At 41.1% G+C, this 19,389-nt stretch overlaps 1 protein-coding gene across 1 annotated transcript; it reads right to left on the bottom strand.

Moving 5' to 3' along the window:
• Nucleotides 1-5,808: 5,808 nt before the first annotated feature.
• On the bottom strand, nt 5,809-6,156 carry LOC142174376 (putative mitochondrial protein AtMg00820). Its single transcript, XM_075240161.1, has one exon. It carries the CDS (start codon nt 6,154-6,156, stop codon nt 5,809-5,811), a length of 348 nt encoding a protein of 115 aa, XP_075096262.1.
• Between the last annotated feature and the right edge of the window lie 13,233 nt (nt 6,157-19,389).

The raw sequence follows: 19,389 nt of genomic DNA, 5'->3' as shown, positions 1-19,389 counted from the left end.
CCTTAAGGTCTTCGGGCAGTGTTAGCATTATGACTGCTCCGGTCGAGTACCTGCATAAGGGTTAGTCCTAAATTCAAAACAAAAAGGGAGATGGTCATACCTCGAAGTGACATATGCTGGTGATGCCTCGGGATTGATTTGTTACAATCGTAAGGGCTAATTTGTTTTAATTGCCTGAGGCGAAGACACAATATGGTTCTTTACTTCGTTTTGTCAAGTTTGATCGAGGGTGAGGCCTGATTTTCCCTTTGGTTTATTCGGGGTAGAGGCACGAAAGTTGGTACCACATCGTGTATTGCGAACATTTCACTCGCCGCGTGCTGTTCCTTGTAGATGGTTTTAATTCCATCCTTTGTTGGAAATTTTATCATCTGGTGAAGGGTGGATGACACTGCTCTCATGCAGTGTATCCACGGTCGCCCGAATAAGGCGTTATACCTCATGTCTCCTTCGATGACATGGAATTTGGTGTCTTGGGTCGTGCCGGCCACAGTAACCGGGAGGATGATTTCTGCTTTCGTTGTTTCGCTTGCCATGTTGAATCCGTTGAGGACACGAGTGGCGGCATGATTTGGTTGAGCAATCTAAGCTGCTCTATCACCCTCGACTTGACAATATTGGCCGAGCTACCTGGATCCACGAGTACACGTTTTATTTGAAAAGAATTTACAAAGAAAGAGATTACTAATGCGTCGTTGTGGGGTTGAGATAAGGTCTCGATGTCCTCTTCGCTGAATGTGAGGGCGTCTTCAGGGATATATCCCTGAGTCTGCTTTTCTCTGGTGATGGATATTTTTGTTCTTCTCATTACGGGTTCCTACGAGGCATCGACGCCCCCCATGATCATGTGGATGACATGTTGCGGCTCGTTTGCCTCATTCTTCTTGGTTGCCTCCCTTTCTCGGAACTGATTTTTGGCTCGATCACTGAGGAATTCCCGAAGATGTCCTTTGTTAAGCAGCCGAGCTACCTCTTCCCATAGCTGATGACAATCCTCGGTTCTGTGGCCGTGCGTGTTGTGAAACTCGCATATTAAGCTATAATTCCTTTGCAAAGGATCTGACTATATAGGTTTGGGCCACTTGGCGTCTCTGATCTTACTGATGGCGAACACGATGTTTGACACATCGACGTTGAAGTTGTACTCTGACAGGTGGGGCGCACCCATTGGCACTACATTTCGATCGAACCTGGTTATGTTGATGGGTCCTCGAGGGTCCTGTCCTCGATCCATTCTTCGATAATTGTGAGGTAGGTTGCGCCTCGGGGCGTTCCTCCTATCCTCAAGGTATAGCTTATACCTTTCTTTGTTTGGTTTTGGCTCCTTTGCAAAGAGCCTGCTTAGGTGTACTAAGCCCGAAGGGACTCCCAACTGGTCATCCTCGGCCCCGATCTTCGACTGGTACCGGTTGTGGACGTCCGACCAGGTCATGGCTGGATACTCGATCAAGTTCTATTTTAGCTGTTTCAAAGCCACCGAGCTTTGTTCGTTCAGGACTTGGGTGAAGGCCTGTACTGCCCAGTCGTGGGAGACTGGTGGTAGCTCCATCGGTTCCATCTGAAAGCGTGACACGAATTCCCGCAGCATCTCGTTCTCTCTTTTCTTGATTTTGAAAACGTCAGACTTCCTTGTCGCTACCTTGATGGCTCCGGCATGTGCCTTTATGAAGGAGTCTGCTAGCATGGCGAATGAATCTATGGAATTAGGAGCCAAGTTGTGATACCACCTCATGGCCCCCCTACGAGAATGTTTCCCCGAATTTTTTCAGTAATACAGACTCGATCTTGTCACTCTTTATATCGTTGCCTTTTACTGCACAAGTGTAGGAAATGACGTGATCATTAGGGTTGGTAGTCCCATTGTACTTAGGGAGTTCCGACATTTTGAACTTCTTTGGAATGGGCTTCGGGGCCGCTTCCTCAAGGAACAACTTTTGTATGAACTTCTTCGAATCTACACCCTTGAGGACCAGAGACGCTCCCGGGATCTGGTCGACCCTAGAGTTGTAGGTTTCGACCTTCTTATAATTGGCCGTTATCATTTTCTTGCCTGACTCGATCCTTTTGGTGAGATCCTCCAGCATTTTCACTGGCGGGATCGGCTACCAATCCGTTGTTGCTCGATTTCTCGGGTACTTGTTCGGTGGGGGGAGCATCTTCCGGCGCAGCTGTGCTGGGAGTCTTCAGATGGCTTTGTAACTGAGCGATGGCCAACTATTGTGCCCGCAATATTTCATAAATAACATGAAGACTAACTTCTTGTTCTTCCCGGGCTAGGGTTTTTTGGGCTTCCTGTCGGTCGCCATATCGTATGATCCTGTCGGTGTGCGAGGTTTTGTTGACCTATTGTGCGTCCTGTGAATACGCATCCGCTAGAATCAGTCCAGGCGCGTTATCGGGATTCTATGGTGGCGTCGATTGCCGGAACAACCACGTCATTTTCCTCGTGGTTTTCGAGGTTGTCGTTCTCAACTCTGTTTACCGAGCTAGACATTTTTGACCTGAAATCAAATATCTTGAACAAGAAAAACGTGAAAGATAACTTGTGTTTGTGTAATGAAACTAGCAAGAAAATAATCACTATTATTTTTAGCCCCACGGTGGGTGCCAAACTGTTTACCGTGAAAATGGTAACGATAATTAAATTTGTAAATGGGACTCTAAAAATACGTGGTCTATTTTTATGCTAGTTGTTAGAGCAGTTGATGCTAAGAATGTGAAGTTTAACGATGGGATACAAGCTAAAACGGGGCAGTAATCAAACCCAGGGGCTTGCTGCCCGGGCCTTGGAATGATCGATGAAGGGCCTTGGTGCCGATATCCGGCTCGAGCTCGAGCTATCGGGGGTAACCGGGGAAGGGATAACAATTAGAATATAATTAAAGAAGGCTCTTTACGGCCAATACCAAGCAATAAATGAAGAACAAATATGAAAGAAAGAAACGGAGAAAGTAGCCTCGAGCAGATGAGTTAAAGAGAAAAGAGAGAGAGAGAAAGGCATTATTGATCTTATGTGGAATAGTTGGAGCCCTTCCTTATAGAGTGTTAACGACTCTCCTTTTATAATGGGGGGGGGGGGGTCCAAACTTAGTACAAAATTCGTTAAGTGATAAAGGAAATAGGATGTGAAAGATAACTAGCTTCATGACGTATATGTAGGCTAATGTTAGGCTGCCCAGGTAGACTTAACCGACTACAGATACACTCTTCGAAGGCTTCCCGTGTTCGTCGGGGTTTAGGCCGATACTATCCTCGACTGGGTATCGACAGATCTTGAGGGAAGTAATTGGCTCGAGGTCCTGAGCCTCGGAGGCGGCCTACTGAAGCGATTTGTCAATGAGAAATTGGTCCTCCAATTTCACCGTGCACACACAGTCAGACAAAAAGGCATAAAGAAGTCCAACAAAGCTAACTCATGCCACATATGTGCACTCAATCATGATAGAAAAGAGAAGCAAAAGGGAAAACAAGCATTGTACAAGCAAAAGAAGAGCTGTTTTATTGAGAAGAAATTTGGTTGTTTCAACAGGAGCAGCAATGGTGAGATCCAACATGCCATCAAAAAGACAAACAAAAAAGAAAAACAACAGCCACAAACTCATCAGAGCAAAAGATAATTGGCCACGGAGAGGATCCTAGGGGGCACTAGAAGAGGAAGGCTTGGAAGAAGAGACAACAACGGTTTTGAGAGCTAGGTCCATGCGGGGTAGTTGCAGACAACTGTTAGTCAAGCAGTTTCCCCCGCTGGTTCTCCACTAGTTGCCTAAGTCCAGAACTTGTCTCATACCTGCCATCTCCTAGATTGTCAGGAAAGCGTGCGACCCCACAAGACTTTTTCTGAGTTAACTCTTCTGCCCAAGGCCACTGTCACTTAGAATGGTCTTTATTGAACCAGGTCCTCCCACAGTTTCCCACTTTTGTTTTCTAGATATTTCAATAAGCTTCTCATTCCTGCTTGCAACAGCCACAATGTCACCCTCAAACAAATCTTTCTCAGCCACAACCTTTTATAGATCTTTTCACTAAGGAACTAGGTTCCTCCATAACATCTTTATCAATCTCAACCACTGGAATGTGTTTATCAGCCACAGCTTCCCCCTATTTCATCAACCTCTTCTTCTTTTTTCTTAATACTCTGCTTACTCTTCTGCAAGGCAGACTCAAAATCCTCTTTTTTTACAACCACCTGGTTTGTTTCAGCTAAAAGAGAATCAAGTTCTTCAACCGGTTCTTCTATGATAGTGTCATGAACCGGAAACTCAAAAAGCACTAGAGTCCTTTCATCCCCTAAGAATGGAGTTTCTTCCCTCTGAGATTCAGGAACAGAGAGAAGTAGGGTTTGCAACACATGGAAGTGAGACAGGGTTTGATAGATGAGTAGAGGTGACTGGAAATAAGGAGGAAACCGGTATGGGTACAGTTGTAATAGGGATAGTGAAGAAGTGGGTTTCTGGTGATGGTGTTGATGGAGGAGTAGATGTAGGAGTCGTGTTGATGGCAAGAGAAAATGATGATTATTCATTGGCCATGGTGAGAGAAGTGGTATAGAATTCTGAAGGAAAAATTAAAGTGATGTAGAGGGAGACAATGGTTTAGAACTGCTGGTCTGAAAAGTCAGATGATGCGGCAGTTGAATTAATTTTGCCATCCTTTTTCTTTGAACAAGCATGCGAAAAACACATTACTAATAACCTATGATGCATGAACCAGGTTCCTGACCTATTTTTGTAAAAGGGTTTTTGTAGCTCTCCTCCGTAGTTCAACACTGTACCTTTAGCTTCTATGATCATCATGCGTGTTTACCTGCAACGGTATATATGTGAGTTAGGCCTAGTCAGAAAATACTTTAGCCAATTTTACCTTAGTGTGACTATCATAGTCATATCAGCAGAACTAGGTTCTCAATTAGGTTTAAGTAATCCTAGTGCCATTTTGTTTCTCAAAGTGTTCCCTGCTCAGAGCTTTGGTAAAGATATCTGCAATTTGATACTCTTGTGAAACAAAATCTTATACAAATAAGACTCTTTTCCACATTGTCTCTTGATCCACAGTGAATGAGCACATCATATGGCAGCTGCAACATATTCTGCTTCAGCTGTTGAGAGAGCTACTGAGTTTTGTTTCCTTGTACCCCGTGAGATAAAACATGATCCAAGGAAATGAGACATTCTAGATGTGCTTTTCCTATCCACCAGATAGCCTGCATAATCAACATCAACATAACCAATAAGGTTGAAATTGTCACCTAAAGGATAGTACAGAACCAGGTTCTGTGTGCCCTTAAAATATCTAAGAATTCTCTTAGCAGCCTTCAGATGAGATTCCTTAGAATTTGATTGGAACCTTGCACATAATCTCACACCAAATACAATGTCTGGCCTGCTGGCAGTAAGGTAGAGTAGAGATCCAATGATTCCCATGCTTCCATGTCAAACCTTTTCAAGAGTTCTTTGATGCATTTCTGACTGATACACGTTCCCTTTATGGAATGCTTCACTTTAAGACCCAGGAAGACATTCAGTTCCCCCATCGTACTCATTTCAAACTCACTTCCCATGAGTTTAGCAAATTCTTCACATAATGAGTTAGCTGTAGCTCCAAATATGATGTCATCCACATAAATCTGATCAATGAGCAGGTTCCTTCCCGGTTTCTTCAAAGACAATGTATTGTCAATCTTTCCTCTTGTGAAGCCATTTTTCCAAGAGAAACTTGGATAATCTCTCATACCAGGCTCTAGGGGCCTGCTTCAATCCGTACAGTGCCTTATCCAATTTTGAATACATGTGTTCAGGATGTACATGACGTTCAAAAGCCTGGAGGTAGCTTGATATAGACTTCTTCTTTGAGAAAACCATTCAGGAAGGCACTCTTCACATCCATTAGGAATAAGGTGAATTCCATGTGTGAAGCAAAGGCAATGTGGATCCTAATAGCTTCCATGCGAGCTACTGGGCCAAAAATCTCATCATAATCGATCCCTTTCTCTTGATTGAATCCTTGGACAACAAGCCTTGCTTTATTCCTTATAGCATTTCCATGTTCATCTAGCTCATTCCTGAATACCCACCTGGTCCTTATGATGGTTCTGTCTGAGGGTCTAGGTACCAGGTGCCATACCTTGTTTCTTTCAAGTTGATGCAGTTCCTCTTGCATTTCAGTAATCCAGTCTACATCCTACAAGGCTTCCTTGATATTTTTGGGTTCTTTTTGGGATAGAAATGCTGAGAAGGCTAGGGAATTTCTGGTTTTTGATCTTGTATGAACTCCAAAATCAATGGGGTGATTATAATATCAAGTGAATGGGAGCTTTTGTGTTTCCATTTTGGGACTGAAGTTTGATTGGTAGAGAAACTGGGTAAGTTAAATGGATTTCCCTGCACTCCTTGTTCAGTTACTTGGGGAGTGACTTGCACTGCATCTCCAACTCTTTCTTCTACTTCAGGGGTAGTAATAGAAGTACCAGGTTCCTCTTGAGAAGTAGAAGAGGATGTTGCATTGTCTCTCACCTATCTCCTTCATCTTACTCATCAAATCAACCTTCCTATTTGAAACTCCAGATATTTCCCAGAGACCAAAAGTGGTTCATTATCTTAATCATCACTGTTTCCTCCTTTTTAGAGGAGGATGTCTCGTTGAATAGCACATGAACACTTCCTTCCACATAGTGTGCCATTTAGTTATAGACTTTGTGCGCTTTGCTTTGAGAGGAGTATCCTAGAAGGATTCCTTCATCGCTTTTTGCATCAAACTTCCCACGCTGGTTCTTCCCGTTGTTGAGAATATAACATTTTCATCCAAGGGTTCTCGGATGAGTTATCTTTGGTTTTCTTCCATTGAGCTACTCATAGGGGTTTTTATTCAGGAGAGGTCTGATCATGCACCTCTTTTCACTCCTGCTTAGTATTCCTATAGGAATTTGCATGCTCCATGTTCATTGAACTTTAAATTTGACAGACCATGGACCAGGTCCTTCTTCATCAATATATCCAGAAATGAGAAACTTGTATCCCCCAATCCTTTATGCCATGTCTTCGAATCATTGTCAACTGCATTCAAGCAGCTCATATCACTAGCTTAGACACGAACTTCTACCTTGTTTTCTTCCCCATACCTAGAATGTACCCCTTCTTTCCATTTTCTAAAGGGTACATCCCTTCCTTGCAGGGCTTTCAGTGAGAGAAAATCCATAGTATTTCTAGTTATGTGCTTTGAGCATCTACTGTCCATGATTCATTGCAGTCCACTTCCTCCCACTATTCTCTGCACATCTAAATTATGGGTTAGATTTAGGAACTCAAACTAGTTTAGGTCAGTTGTTATGATAAAAGGGATGAATAAGGGCTTTTCTAGTCCATGCAGGCAACATTAGTTTCTTGCGAGCGGTACCTGGTCCCCTGTTAGTAGTCACTTTGTCAGCAAACACTTTGTTTTTCTGAACAGATTGAGCCCTGGCCTGGCAATTTTCTTTGATGTGCCTATTGTTCCCACAGTGAGTACATAGCCATTTATTAGGAACTGTGACGTACTTGCTATGAGGGTTGTAAGGAGTTTTCTCCTTTTGGAACCCGATTCCCTGCCTGTTTCCACTATTGTTAAAGTACATGGAAGTGACAACATCTGAGGACCAAGTTCACTTGAGAGATTTCTCAATATCCCTTTTTACTCTCTTCAATTCAGCTTGAAGCTGCCTATTTTTCTCGAGTTCACCACATATCCTAGTTCTAGCAGCTTTCAACTCCTTTTCTAGCCTAATGTGTTCCTCACTGGGTATCTCCTTTCCTTTTCCAGATTTTCTAGGTTTTAACTTAGTCCAAGGTTTCACTATTGTTTCCCTTAGGTCTGTAATTTCTGCCAAAAGATCATTCTTTTCTTTACTGAAAATTTCAATGGTTTTCTTATGGTCAGTAACTACAGCCACTAAGTCATCTCTAGTTTGTTCAGATTCTGCTAACTCTAAGGTCAAAGAATCCCTATCCTCCACAAAACTATGAAAGACATTGATTAATACATTAGCTAAAGACATGAGCTTTCTTGGAGAATAGGATTTCAGATTTCTCTGAACATCCCTGAAATTTACCTCTTTGTTGTCATCGTCTTCATCATCATCTGGTTGTGCCATCAACACAAAGGTTGAGTCATATTCATTTTCCTCGCCTTCACTTACCATCATGGATCTATCACCAACATCAGTTTCATCTTCAGACTCACCAAATGCAAGAGCATGTTTCACCACGTTGCAAGTATGTCTCTTTTTCTTGAAGTCCTTGAAGGGCATCAGGTTCCTCTTAGCTGTTTTTTCAGACATATTCTTAGAGAACTCTTGCTTCAAGAGAGGACAATCATTGATGAAGTGTCCAGGCTTTACACACTTAGGACAAAGATCATAGTTTTTTGGTTTGCTGGAGCTGCCCCTTTTTAGCATTTCTCCATTTCTTCCGACCAGCTTCTGAAATCTTTTGGTTAGGTAAACCATGTCACTGTCTTCCTCACTTGAGTTATTGTTATCAGCTTTAAGTACCAGGTACTTTTCCTTCTTTGGTTCTCTCCTTTCAAAAGTTGGTGGAGCAGCCATGAAGATCCTTCCTAGGTGTTAGCCTAATAGGAAGAACTTGCTCTGATACCACTTGTTAGTTTTTGTGCGTCCACCAGACTGTATAGAGAACCGGGTTCTCTATCTGTTTCCTTTGAAAATACCGATGAACCAAATTATATAGCGATCTGGTCCTATATCAGTTTGGTACAGTGCTAAGTTTGTGTGAATCCACTAAATAGTAGAGTACCTAGTCCTTTATCGTGTTCTATTGTGAATGCTGGTAAAGCTGAATGTAAATAAGGCAGAGGATTTTTACGTGGAAAAATCTCACACAAGCGGATCAAAAAACCACGACCTACACCTATAGGCTTTTAACTTCACTAACTTGCAATCTCCCTATTACAAGACACTTTATAATAACTCTATTGCAAAGACTTCAACTAACTTGTGATGCTCTTATCACAAGCCACTCTATAACTATCCTAGTTACAAAGAATTTGACTAACTTGTGGTATTTCCACCACAAGCCACTTTGTCACACTACGGTTACAAAGGCTTTGACTAACTTGTGATGTTTCCACCACAAGCCACTTTATCACATTACGGCTACAAAGGCTTTTGCTTATGACTAATCCTAGCCACAACATAAACTCAGGGAGTTTACAGATTTTGGTTTGTTCCTAAGACTACGCTTCTAAGAAAGCCGAATATGAGTTACAATTAAGAACACATAACAAAGACTCAACAACCCTAAAGACTTAATATATCATCAATCTTGGATCAGGTCCTTGAGGTTGCAACAGCTTTGTTCTTGAGAGAGGTTCTTAAGCACTTAAGAGAATTTTCGTTTTTTGTATTTGCAAGTGTTGAACCTGAATCTTATGCCTTGCATAAGGTTTATACTACACAAGACATCCTTATTGATGTCCAATCTCAATGGGAAGTGACTGCTGCACTGTCTGTTGCACTGTTGCAGGCAGTCACTTTCTGCAATTGCTTTCCAGCTGTAGTTGACTTGTACTTCTGTCAGAGAACCCTAAGGGACCAAGTCCCTGTTGTGTTCCTCTTTGTACAATTGGGGACAGTTACTCAGTTGTATTCTAGCTGTATAGTTGACTTGTACTTCTGTCAGAGAACCCTAAGAGACCAGGTCCCTATTGTGTTCCTCTTTGTACAGTTGTGGACATTCACTTTCTGCAGTTGTGTTCCAGCTGTATAGTTGACTTGTACTTCTATTAGGGGAGCAACAAGAGATCAGGTTCCTGATCTGGTTCTTGAGCACACTACCCAGATTGTCTTGACTTGAGTAACTTGAATGATGTTTTGTATAAACTTATTATAGGTACACCTTGCTCACATCACTTGAAGTGATGTGAGCACTTTAGTTAGTCAGAGAATGAGTGGGTGCTGGAAATAGTATAGTGTGGTAGAATCTTTGTTTCTAGCTGTGTCCAATTGACTTTGTACTGCCGTGAGGAACCTACAAGAGTATCAGGTCCTTGTTTGGGTTCCTACATTCTGAAGCTTTCCTACCTCCTAAAGCTGTAGCAAGTTCACATTTGGTTGGAATCCGTTATATGCAGTGTAATCCAAGTGAGTCAGGTTCCCTATCTGGTTCTTTACATTAAGTTTGTTAGATCATCAAAACACATGACAAAGATATTGAAAACCTATCAATTACTCATTCCCTTTCTGCGCATATTTTTCATGTGCAGATTCAGGTACTTTGACTCAGTCCTATCATCTTTGAGGCGAGACGCTTTCATAGAGACTTCGAGGTATATCTGCTGCGACCCCAGACTGAAAAGTCCCTTTCTATTCTCAGTACTAGTATAGCCCTTTTGTATTTTCCTTGTTGATAGATATTTCTGGAGTTAGAGCTTTTTATGTAAACTCTTAGCTTGTGATTCATAGGGTTCCGAATTTTGGGAGTTTTAGGTTTAGATTGTACTATTATATGCCGGGCAATATCTTAAACACTGCTTCATTTGTTATTTCGGTTTTAAATTATTTTCTTTCCGCAAATTGTTTCCTTTTTGCATCTGTTAGTCTTACCTAGTCATAGAGACTAGGTGCTGTCACAATAGTTCACGGAGGGCGAACTGGGGTCGTGATATAGTCGCATTTGCGAACCCAAGGTCACAAATGCGACATCTGCGATTGGGCATATATTTGGAATTTGGGGACTTTGTCTCATTTTATCATATTTTGAGCCCTAGACTCGGTGGGAGGTGATTTTAGGAGGGGATTTTTCATACAAAGCTATTGGTAAGTGATTTTATCTCTATTGTGATATTATAACTGTCGTGCCCCCTTTTTCTAAAGGCGAAATCGGGTTCATGACATTTGGGAGGACAACTCGTTCCCTCTTGGGAATTGGGTTTTTTGAGTTGAAGAGTCGCCACCTAATGATTAAAGTGCATTAGGACACTAAAGAAGAGTTCGAGTTGGAAAACCAGAGTTTGGGTAAGGGCTAGAAATTATCTCGAGGGGATGGTGTTAGGCACCCCCCAAGATCCACTAGTGTGGTTCCCGACCATGTTATAATTGTGACTTTAACTAACAGGTAAGCAAATAAAGGTCTCAAGTAGAAGGGGATTTACACATAATGTTGCAAGTGAATTGAAAGTTTGAAGAAAGATAAAGAAAATAGAAATCTTAAGCAAATAGCCTGGACAGTTAAAAAAAGGGATAACAAGTAAAGGGGAAGGGGTCCTAGGTTTACAAACAATATGGATCACATCAATGCAATACCCGACAATCACTCCTTAGAAGAGGGGTCGCACGTGGTATTAGCGCACCGGTCATCATGTTCATATCTACCCCTTCCCACCCCGTTAAGGTATTAAATGCGGAATAGTGTCGTTACTTATTGTATGCTATTACCCATCCCGATCCTATCAGTCCCAGAGGCTTTGGGACTACTAGTCCTAAAGGGAAGGAGGTTGGGGATTTTCAGAGTTTTAAAAGGACAAAATTCTAATGCGATAAACAAAACACATAAGCAGGTAGGGGGAAACAAATAGCAATTTAAGGGCTCAAACAGGCCTCCTCACTTAAAGGAGAAAATTATTTAGCATGACTTCAAATACTGGTTATAGTCTGAATTAAATTTAAAAGCGTTAGGACAGGCTGATTTATCACATATTTCTCAGATGAGGAGTCCGAATTAGCCTTGTCTGGTTGTAGTTATCAAAACTGACACAGTTAATTAATGACCTAATGGTTTGCCTAAGTGAGACCTATAGGCATGATATCTAACTGAGCATAATGATTTTAAAGAGAGGATTACTGGTTCTATAAACAAAAGATCTGTAGATTTTAAACGAACTTATGACTGATTTTAGACTCATAGACGAAATAGACGAAGCTGATTCAATTGATTACTCATATAGGCAAGTTATCTAAGCGTTATTGGTTTTAAACAATTACATAGATGCAAGCGTCCTATAGGCATGGTATCTAAGATGATAATGCAGAAGTGCAGAAAAAACATATAGGCATGATTTCTAAGATGAGAATGTAGAAGTGCAGAAAAACTAATAGGCATGGTTTCTAAGATGAGAATGCAAAAATCAAAAGAAAATCCTATAGGCAAGTTTTCTACCCTTTGCATACATTCATCCCCATCCCTTTTCACTAGCCAACCCCAATAGTTATTACAAATTATTACAGACCCGAATGAATCAGAAAAAAAAGTAAAATTACATCAGTAAAACTTATAGGCATGGTTTCTAAGATGAGAATGCAGAAATCAGAAAAACTTATAGGCATGGTTTCTAAGATGAGAATGCAGAAATCAAAAAAAATCCTATAGGCAAGTTTTCTACCCTTTGCATACATTCACCGCCATCCCTTTTCACTAGCCAACCCCAATAGTTATTACAAATTATTACAGACATGAATGAATCAGAAAAAAAAGTAAAATTACATCTGAAATTCTAGCTACAACCAAACAGCCTAATTCAGACTCAAAGTCCAACAATATGAGATAAACAAACTTCCAGGATCAGATTTCCAAAAGCCTTTCTCATGTTTGGGATGTGTCAAAGTTCCCAAGAGTCTCAAAGGGCCCCAGGCAGTTCATACACCCCAAACACATTGCAAAATTAAGATCATAGTGCAGTGTGGAAGGGCCAACCCTCAGATGTCCAAGTTCAGAGGGAACTCAAGGTCCCAAAGCAAGGCTCATAAGAGGGGGGCAGAACTTAAGAGTCTAAGAATAAGTGTAAGTGAATAGGGGAATTAGGGTAAATCCATGGCAGACTGGTGGCCATGCTCAACAATTGGGAATGCTGGCACACCCCCGACCAGCTTGTTAGCCAAATCTTAAGAGTTAGGATCCATTGTGGATCAGTTTATGACCTGAGCATCAATTTGAATACTGCCAGGCCATGAGCCTTAACTCAAACACATAGAAGGGAATAGGGGGTAGGGATTCACAATAGAAACAGGTGCAGGGAAAGAACATACTTAGCATAAATCATTGAACATGAGCAGTAAAGTAAACAGGATTGCAGAAGACTGTAAATATGCACATAGGGGTGAGGCAGAAATGTTAAATCAGAATATACCAGTTTCAGGGGAAAACAAGTAAAATAGTAGCCTTAGAAAAGGCCAAGTTGCAAGCCAAGAAATTCCAAAAGATTTCAAGCAAAAGCAGAGTGTTGAAAGAGTATTGAATTCAAAGCAATATTGCAAGTATGCAAGTATTGAATGGGAGTTAAGGACTGGTAATGTGTAGGTCGTGTGAACTGAATGTGTAAGGTGTCTTAAAATTGCAGAAGGGCAGTCCATTTTATAGTGCAGAAAGCAAGTAAGAAAGACAAGGAAATATCATTGAAATCAACCTCCCTTTGGTTAAGGGATTCTAATTTCAATGGGTAAAAATTAGTTAAGGAAAGAAGTTTTAATTAAAACCTTTTCAAAGTAGCACAAAAGGGGTAAGTACATAGAAGTTATTTAAGGAAAACAATCAATGGCATACGGTTTGTGCCAAATATGGTAAGGGAATCAATCAAACAGCCATGAAACCAAAATTACAAGTTTAATTTGAATGAACCAAGTCAAGAAAGGTAAAAGAGGTTCAATCGAAGAAAAATCAGTGACAATTCATCAGCCTTATTAAAGGGATCTCAGAAAAAGAGTCTAACATTGAAAGTCTTAGAGCCACAAACAAAAGGGATTCGAGTTCAGTAACAGACTCATAGTGAGTCTGAAAGCCTAGGGTCCCTAATACCACTTGCTAAAGAAACCCCCAAATCCTAGGGTTTCAAATTGAGTCAGACAATGGAGATGAGAAGGCAGGCCACTTATGAGGGGCTCAGAAGTCTTTTCCAAAGACTTATGAGAGACAAACACACACGATAGAAAGAACACTGATTCAAAGTCATGAGAACATGCTCGAGAAAACTTGGAGTTTATACAAGTTCAGAAGAAAGAGATGATACGAGCTTTAAACAAAAGCAGATGAAATATGCTTAGCAGGAACACAAACAGAACTCAGTAATGTGAATAAAATCAAAGAACTCAACCATAAACACATATAGCAAAGAATAAGGATTAACAACACGGATTAACATGAGAGCATAAGAGTGACAGCAAAATAGAAGAGTCTCGCATAATAGAAAAGAAACAAGAGAGCAAACTCATGCGTAGTAGAAAAGAAAACATACGAGCCTAACATAGATAAACACACATAAAGAAAGAACGGAAAGAATCAGAAAGATATTTGAAGAAACATTTTTCAGAAACCTTAAAATCGAAATTGAACGATTTTAAAAAGGAATTTTTGGGAAAACCTTTAAAATGTCAAATAAAGCCCACACATATCACAGATCTAAGAAAATAGGTGGGTACAGAACCTCAGACAACTTAGCGTTGTAGAGAAAATCCTAGAACTGAGAAAGGTCTTGAGGAAAGTCAGATCCTGAGTTGAAAAGACTCATATTGCTTGAACATGCCGGAATAATGGCCGGAGAAGCCATAGATCTACAGATCTGCGAAGGATCTGAAGAAGGTCATTGAAGTCGAGCTTCAAACCTTGAATATCTTAGGTCTGATGGTGGGAAAGGATGAGTACAGACCATCCATGGCCGTAGACGCCATGGATTCCGGTGGAAACATGATGAGATAAGGTGGGAAACGATTAGGGTTTCGGAGAGGTTCGAGAGAGTTTGAGAGATGAAGAGGGTTCAAAGGAGGCATCTCGGTGAAATGAATTAGGTTAATGGTGGTTTGGGAATTAAAAAGGAAAGGGGAGTTTATGGCCATTGATCAAAATGATCAACGACTTGGAAAAAAGGGAGCCGGGTGGGTTTTTAAATCGGGTCAGGGGTCGGGTAATTTGGGGGATTGGGATGGTTTAATTTGGGGGCGGAATTGGGTCAAATTGAGGGCCAAAATTGAAAGGTGAAAGGGCTGTAATTAAAATAGAAATAGGCTAAGTGTTAAATAGCCTATTTCCCCTTTTTATTTTATAAAAATAGTAATAATAATTTTAAAAGTAAATTAAAACATTGAGCTAACAAATACTATATAAATATTAATTTAAAAATACTGGAAATAATTTTATAATTATAAAATGCTACTAATCGTAAAATAGGCTATAATTGCAATTACATGCAATTTAGCTTAAAAATACCAAATAAATTTGTAAAAAATATACAAAAATCACCTTTATTATATTTTGGTGTAAATATGAGAATACAATAAGTTATTCACCAAAATGATAATCTTGGGAATAATTATTGGATTTTGTACTGCTAAAAATAGATAATAAATTGATTTTAAAATCTTAAAAATTAGAAAAAAAAATACCAAAACTCTTGGGCATGCTTATATATGTATGTACATGCTATTTTGAAAGTATTTTGTATATAAAAATATATAGGGAAAAATTGGGTATCAATAGCTGCCCATCTTTACCCGGGAAGAATGAAAGAGTTGTTGGGTAAAGATATGATGGCCAATTTTGACCGAATGAAATAATTTTGAAGAGTTTTGACAGAGCTCTAGTTTCTGAGCTGCTTACATATCCCTGGCATTAAATGAATCAGGCCATATGTAGTTCGGGATCCATCAGCGGAGTATGCCGATGGAGATTTTCGAAAAGCGGACGCGATGTAAAGGTTGAGAAAGGATGGTCAAAGTCTGATAGGTTGCGGGAACTGGAGCGGGATCGCTCCTGCTGAGACGGCCATTGCTAGCCGGTGTACGTACGAATGAACAATACCAGCATATATATATATTGTGGATAAATTTAAACGTGATGCAAGTTCCCATTGGACCGTGAATGCTGTCTTTGGACGGTTAGGATGACGTCCTCGGACCATGATGTCCTAGGCCATGAAGCATATGATAAAGGATTCGTAGGCTATGAAATGATTTTCTCGGGCTATGAGGATGATGCCTTTGAATAATGATATGCAAAAGATAAAATGGGGTCTTCAGGCCATGGCATGGCATTCTCGGGCTATGAAAATGGTGCCTCCGAACAATGACGCCTTTGGACAATTTGGCGATCGTTCAACCCATGAAAATGCAGAAGGTGGAGATCTTTCAGCCGATGCAAGACGTAAATAAAGGGTGGCAGTATTTCAGCCATGCAAGAGAAATAAGATGGCGGTATTTCAGTCATGCAAGAGAAATAGAGTGGCGATATTTAGCCATGCAAGAGAAATAAGGTGGCGGTATTTCAGCCATGCAGATGGAGGTAGAGCTTAACCCCGGAAGGCAGAAAGGTAGCCTTATGCAATGCAGGAGATGCAGACGGAGGTAGAGCTTAACCTCGGAAGGCAGAAAGGTAGCCTTATGCAATGTAAAAAATGCAGATGGAGACAAAGCTTAGTCTCGAAGGCATAAAGGTTGCCTTATGCAATGCAGAAGATGCAGATGGAGACAGAGCTTATTCTCGGAAGGCAGAAAGGTAGCCTTATGCAATGCAGAAGATGCAGATGGAGGCAGCGCTTAACCTCGGAAGGCAGAAAGGTAGCCTTATACAATGAAGAAAATGCAGATGGAGACAAAGCTTAGTCTCAGAAGGCAGAAAGGTAGCCTTATGCAATGTAGAAAATGCAGATGGAGATAGAGCTTATTCTCGGAAGGCAAAAAGGTAGCCCTATGCAGGAAGTAAAAATGGCAAATGGCAATAGAGTTTTCTTAACTGATAGCGGATTGCAATATCGTGATTGCTGGGGATATTGTGCCTGCTGGGGACACTGTTGTGCGGATAGCAGTTGCGAGCAAGTGCAACGGTTCAGAGAGTTGTATTTCTGAACTTTGTGAGTGAGCATATAGTACATTTGATGATTTTGCACCTCAAGTGCCTGCATCCAAAGAAAAATCATGAGTTTGTAAAGGGGGAAGTTAGTTCGTATCCCCGCTGGCTTTGCTTGACCTGCTCGGCTTTGATCTGGTGATACTGTACGTATCATTGGGGTAGCGTTGCTAAACAAGGCAATTTTAGTAATGAACATGCATGATTTAGTAAAAGCATAATATAAGTGCATAATTAAGAATAATTTTCTTTAGATGAACAGACGAATGCGACGCGGTTCAAGACATTGCAACCTCTCTTGCTCCGAAATTTTGAGGGTCCTCCTTAAAATTCTACCCTAGTTTACTGGGCTGGTGCTTCTGACGGCTGCGTGCGATAAATAGGTGAAATGATCTTCAAAATTTTGAGAGTCCTCCTCAAAATTCTGCCCTAGTTTCCAGTAGTGGGGGGAAATGAAAATTTTATTGAATTGTGACCGAACCCATAGGGCTGCTTGTGATCCCCTCGTAAACGGTAATTAGGTCAGGAGTAGTTCAAATACATTATACAGGAAATCATAAGAGTTACACATAGTATCGTTTCACTGCATCTGAATTGATCAGCTTCGGCCAAACTTCACCATCCATTTCTACAAGTATGAAGGCTCCTCCAGTTAGAACCTGGTGAACCATGTATGGACCCTACCAGTTGGGAGAGAACTTCCCTTTGGCTTCATCTTGATGCGGGAAAAATCTTCTTTAACACCAGCTGCCCCGGTGTAAACTGTCTCGGTTTGACTCTTTTTTTGAAGGCCCTGGACATTCTGTTCTGATAAAGTTGACCATGGCAAACTGCATTCATTCTTCTCCTATCTATAAGAGCTAACTGCTCGTAGTGACTCCTTACCCATTCTGCATCGTCAAGTTCTGCTTCTTGTATGATTCTCAAAGAGGGAATTTCTACCTCGGCGGGAATGACTACTTCTATACCATAAACCAACGTATAGGAAGTTGCCCCGGTTGATGTGCGAACTATGGTGCGGTATCCCAATAAAGCAAATGATAACTTCTCATGCCACTGCTTATGTTTCTCTATCATCTCCCTTAGTATCTTCTTAATATTCTTATTGGCGGCTTCTACAGCTCCATTCATCTGAGGTTTGTAAGCCGTAGAATTCTTGTGTTTGATCTTGAAGGTTTCACACATGGCTTTCATCAGGTCGCTGTTGAGATTGGAACCATTATCAATGATGATTGACTCCGGAATTCCGAACCGACAAATAATATGGTCGCGGACAAAATCTGCTACCACTTTCTTAGTCGCTGCTTTGTATAATGCTGCTTCAACCCATTTGGTGAAATAATCAATATCACTAGAATGAACCTGTGCCCGTTTGATGCGGCAGGCTCGACAGGTCCGATAACATCCATTCCTTTAACAGCGAACGGCCATGGCGAGCTTGTTGCAGTAAGCTCGTTTGGAGGCACCTTTATCATGTCTGCATGTATCTGACACCGATGGCATTTTCGGACATACTGGATGCAGTCCATTTCCATAGTCATCCCAAAAATAACCAAATCGGAGTATTTTCTTGGCTAAGACAAAGCCGTTCATATGTGGTCCGCAGGTCCCCGCATGAATTTCCTCCAATAATCTAGATGCTTCCTTTGCGTCGATACACCTTAGTAATCCCAAATCAGGAGTCCTCCTATACATGATTCCTCTGCTATGAAAGAAGTTGTAAGATAGTCTCCGAAATTTGCGCTTCTGAGTAGGATTTACGAGTTCTGGATATTCTCCCTTCGTCAAATATTCCTTGATATCATGAAACCAAGGTTTTCCGTCTGCTTCTTCTTCTACATGAGCACAGTAAGCTGGCTGATCATAGATCTTTACCGGAATAGGATCAATGAAGTTCTTGTCTGGGTGCTGTATCATGGACGATAGGGTAGCCAATGCATCGGCAAACTCATTCTGAACTCTGGGAACATGTTGGAACTCTGTCTTTGTGAACCTCTTCCTCAACTCCTGTACATGATGCAGATAAGGGAGTATATTGGAGTTTTTAGTTGCCCATTCTTCTCGGACCTGATGTATAAGCAGGTCTGAATTTCCGATCACTAGTAATTCCTGAATGTTCATGTCAATGGCCAACTTGAGCCCTAAGATGCAGTCTTCGTACTCGGCCATGTTGTTGGTGCACGGGAACCTGAGCTTGACAGATACCGGATAATGCTGACCAGTTTCTGATACTAGGACTGCTCTTATGCCAACTCTTTTGAAATTTGTTGCTCCGTCGAAAAACATTCTCCAACCATCATAGGATTCTGCAATATATTCCCCTATGAAAGATACCTCTTAATCAGGAAAATACGTCTTTAGAGGCTCGTGTTCTCCATCCATGGGATTTTCAGCAAGATGATATGCCAGTACTTGTCCTTTGATTGCCTTCTGAGTCACGTAAACAATGTCGAATTCACTCAGCAGGATTTGCCACTTGGATAGCTTGCCAGTGGGCATGGGCTTCTGAAAGATGTACTTCAAAGGATCCATTCTTGATATGAGATAAGTAGTATAGGCACAGAAATAGTGCCTC

This window comes from Nicotiana tabacum, chromosome 20, assembly GCF_000715075.1.
Source record: "Nicotiana tabacum cultivar K326 chromosome 20, ASM71507v2, whole genome shotgun sequence".
NCBI classification, from domain to species: Eukaryota; Viridiplantae; Streptophyta; class Magnoliopsida; order Solanales; family Solanaceae; genus Nicotiana; species Nicotiana tabacum.
This window is presented reverse-complemented; position numbering and strand designations above follow the sequence as displayed.

Coding starts and splice junctions, on each gene's coding strand:
- LOC142174376 (XM_075240161.1), bottom strand. CDS start 6,156: ATGCAAGAGGAACTGCATCAACTTGAAAGAAACAAGGTATGGCACCTG.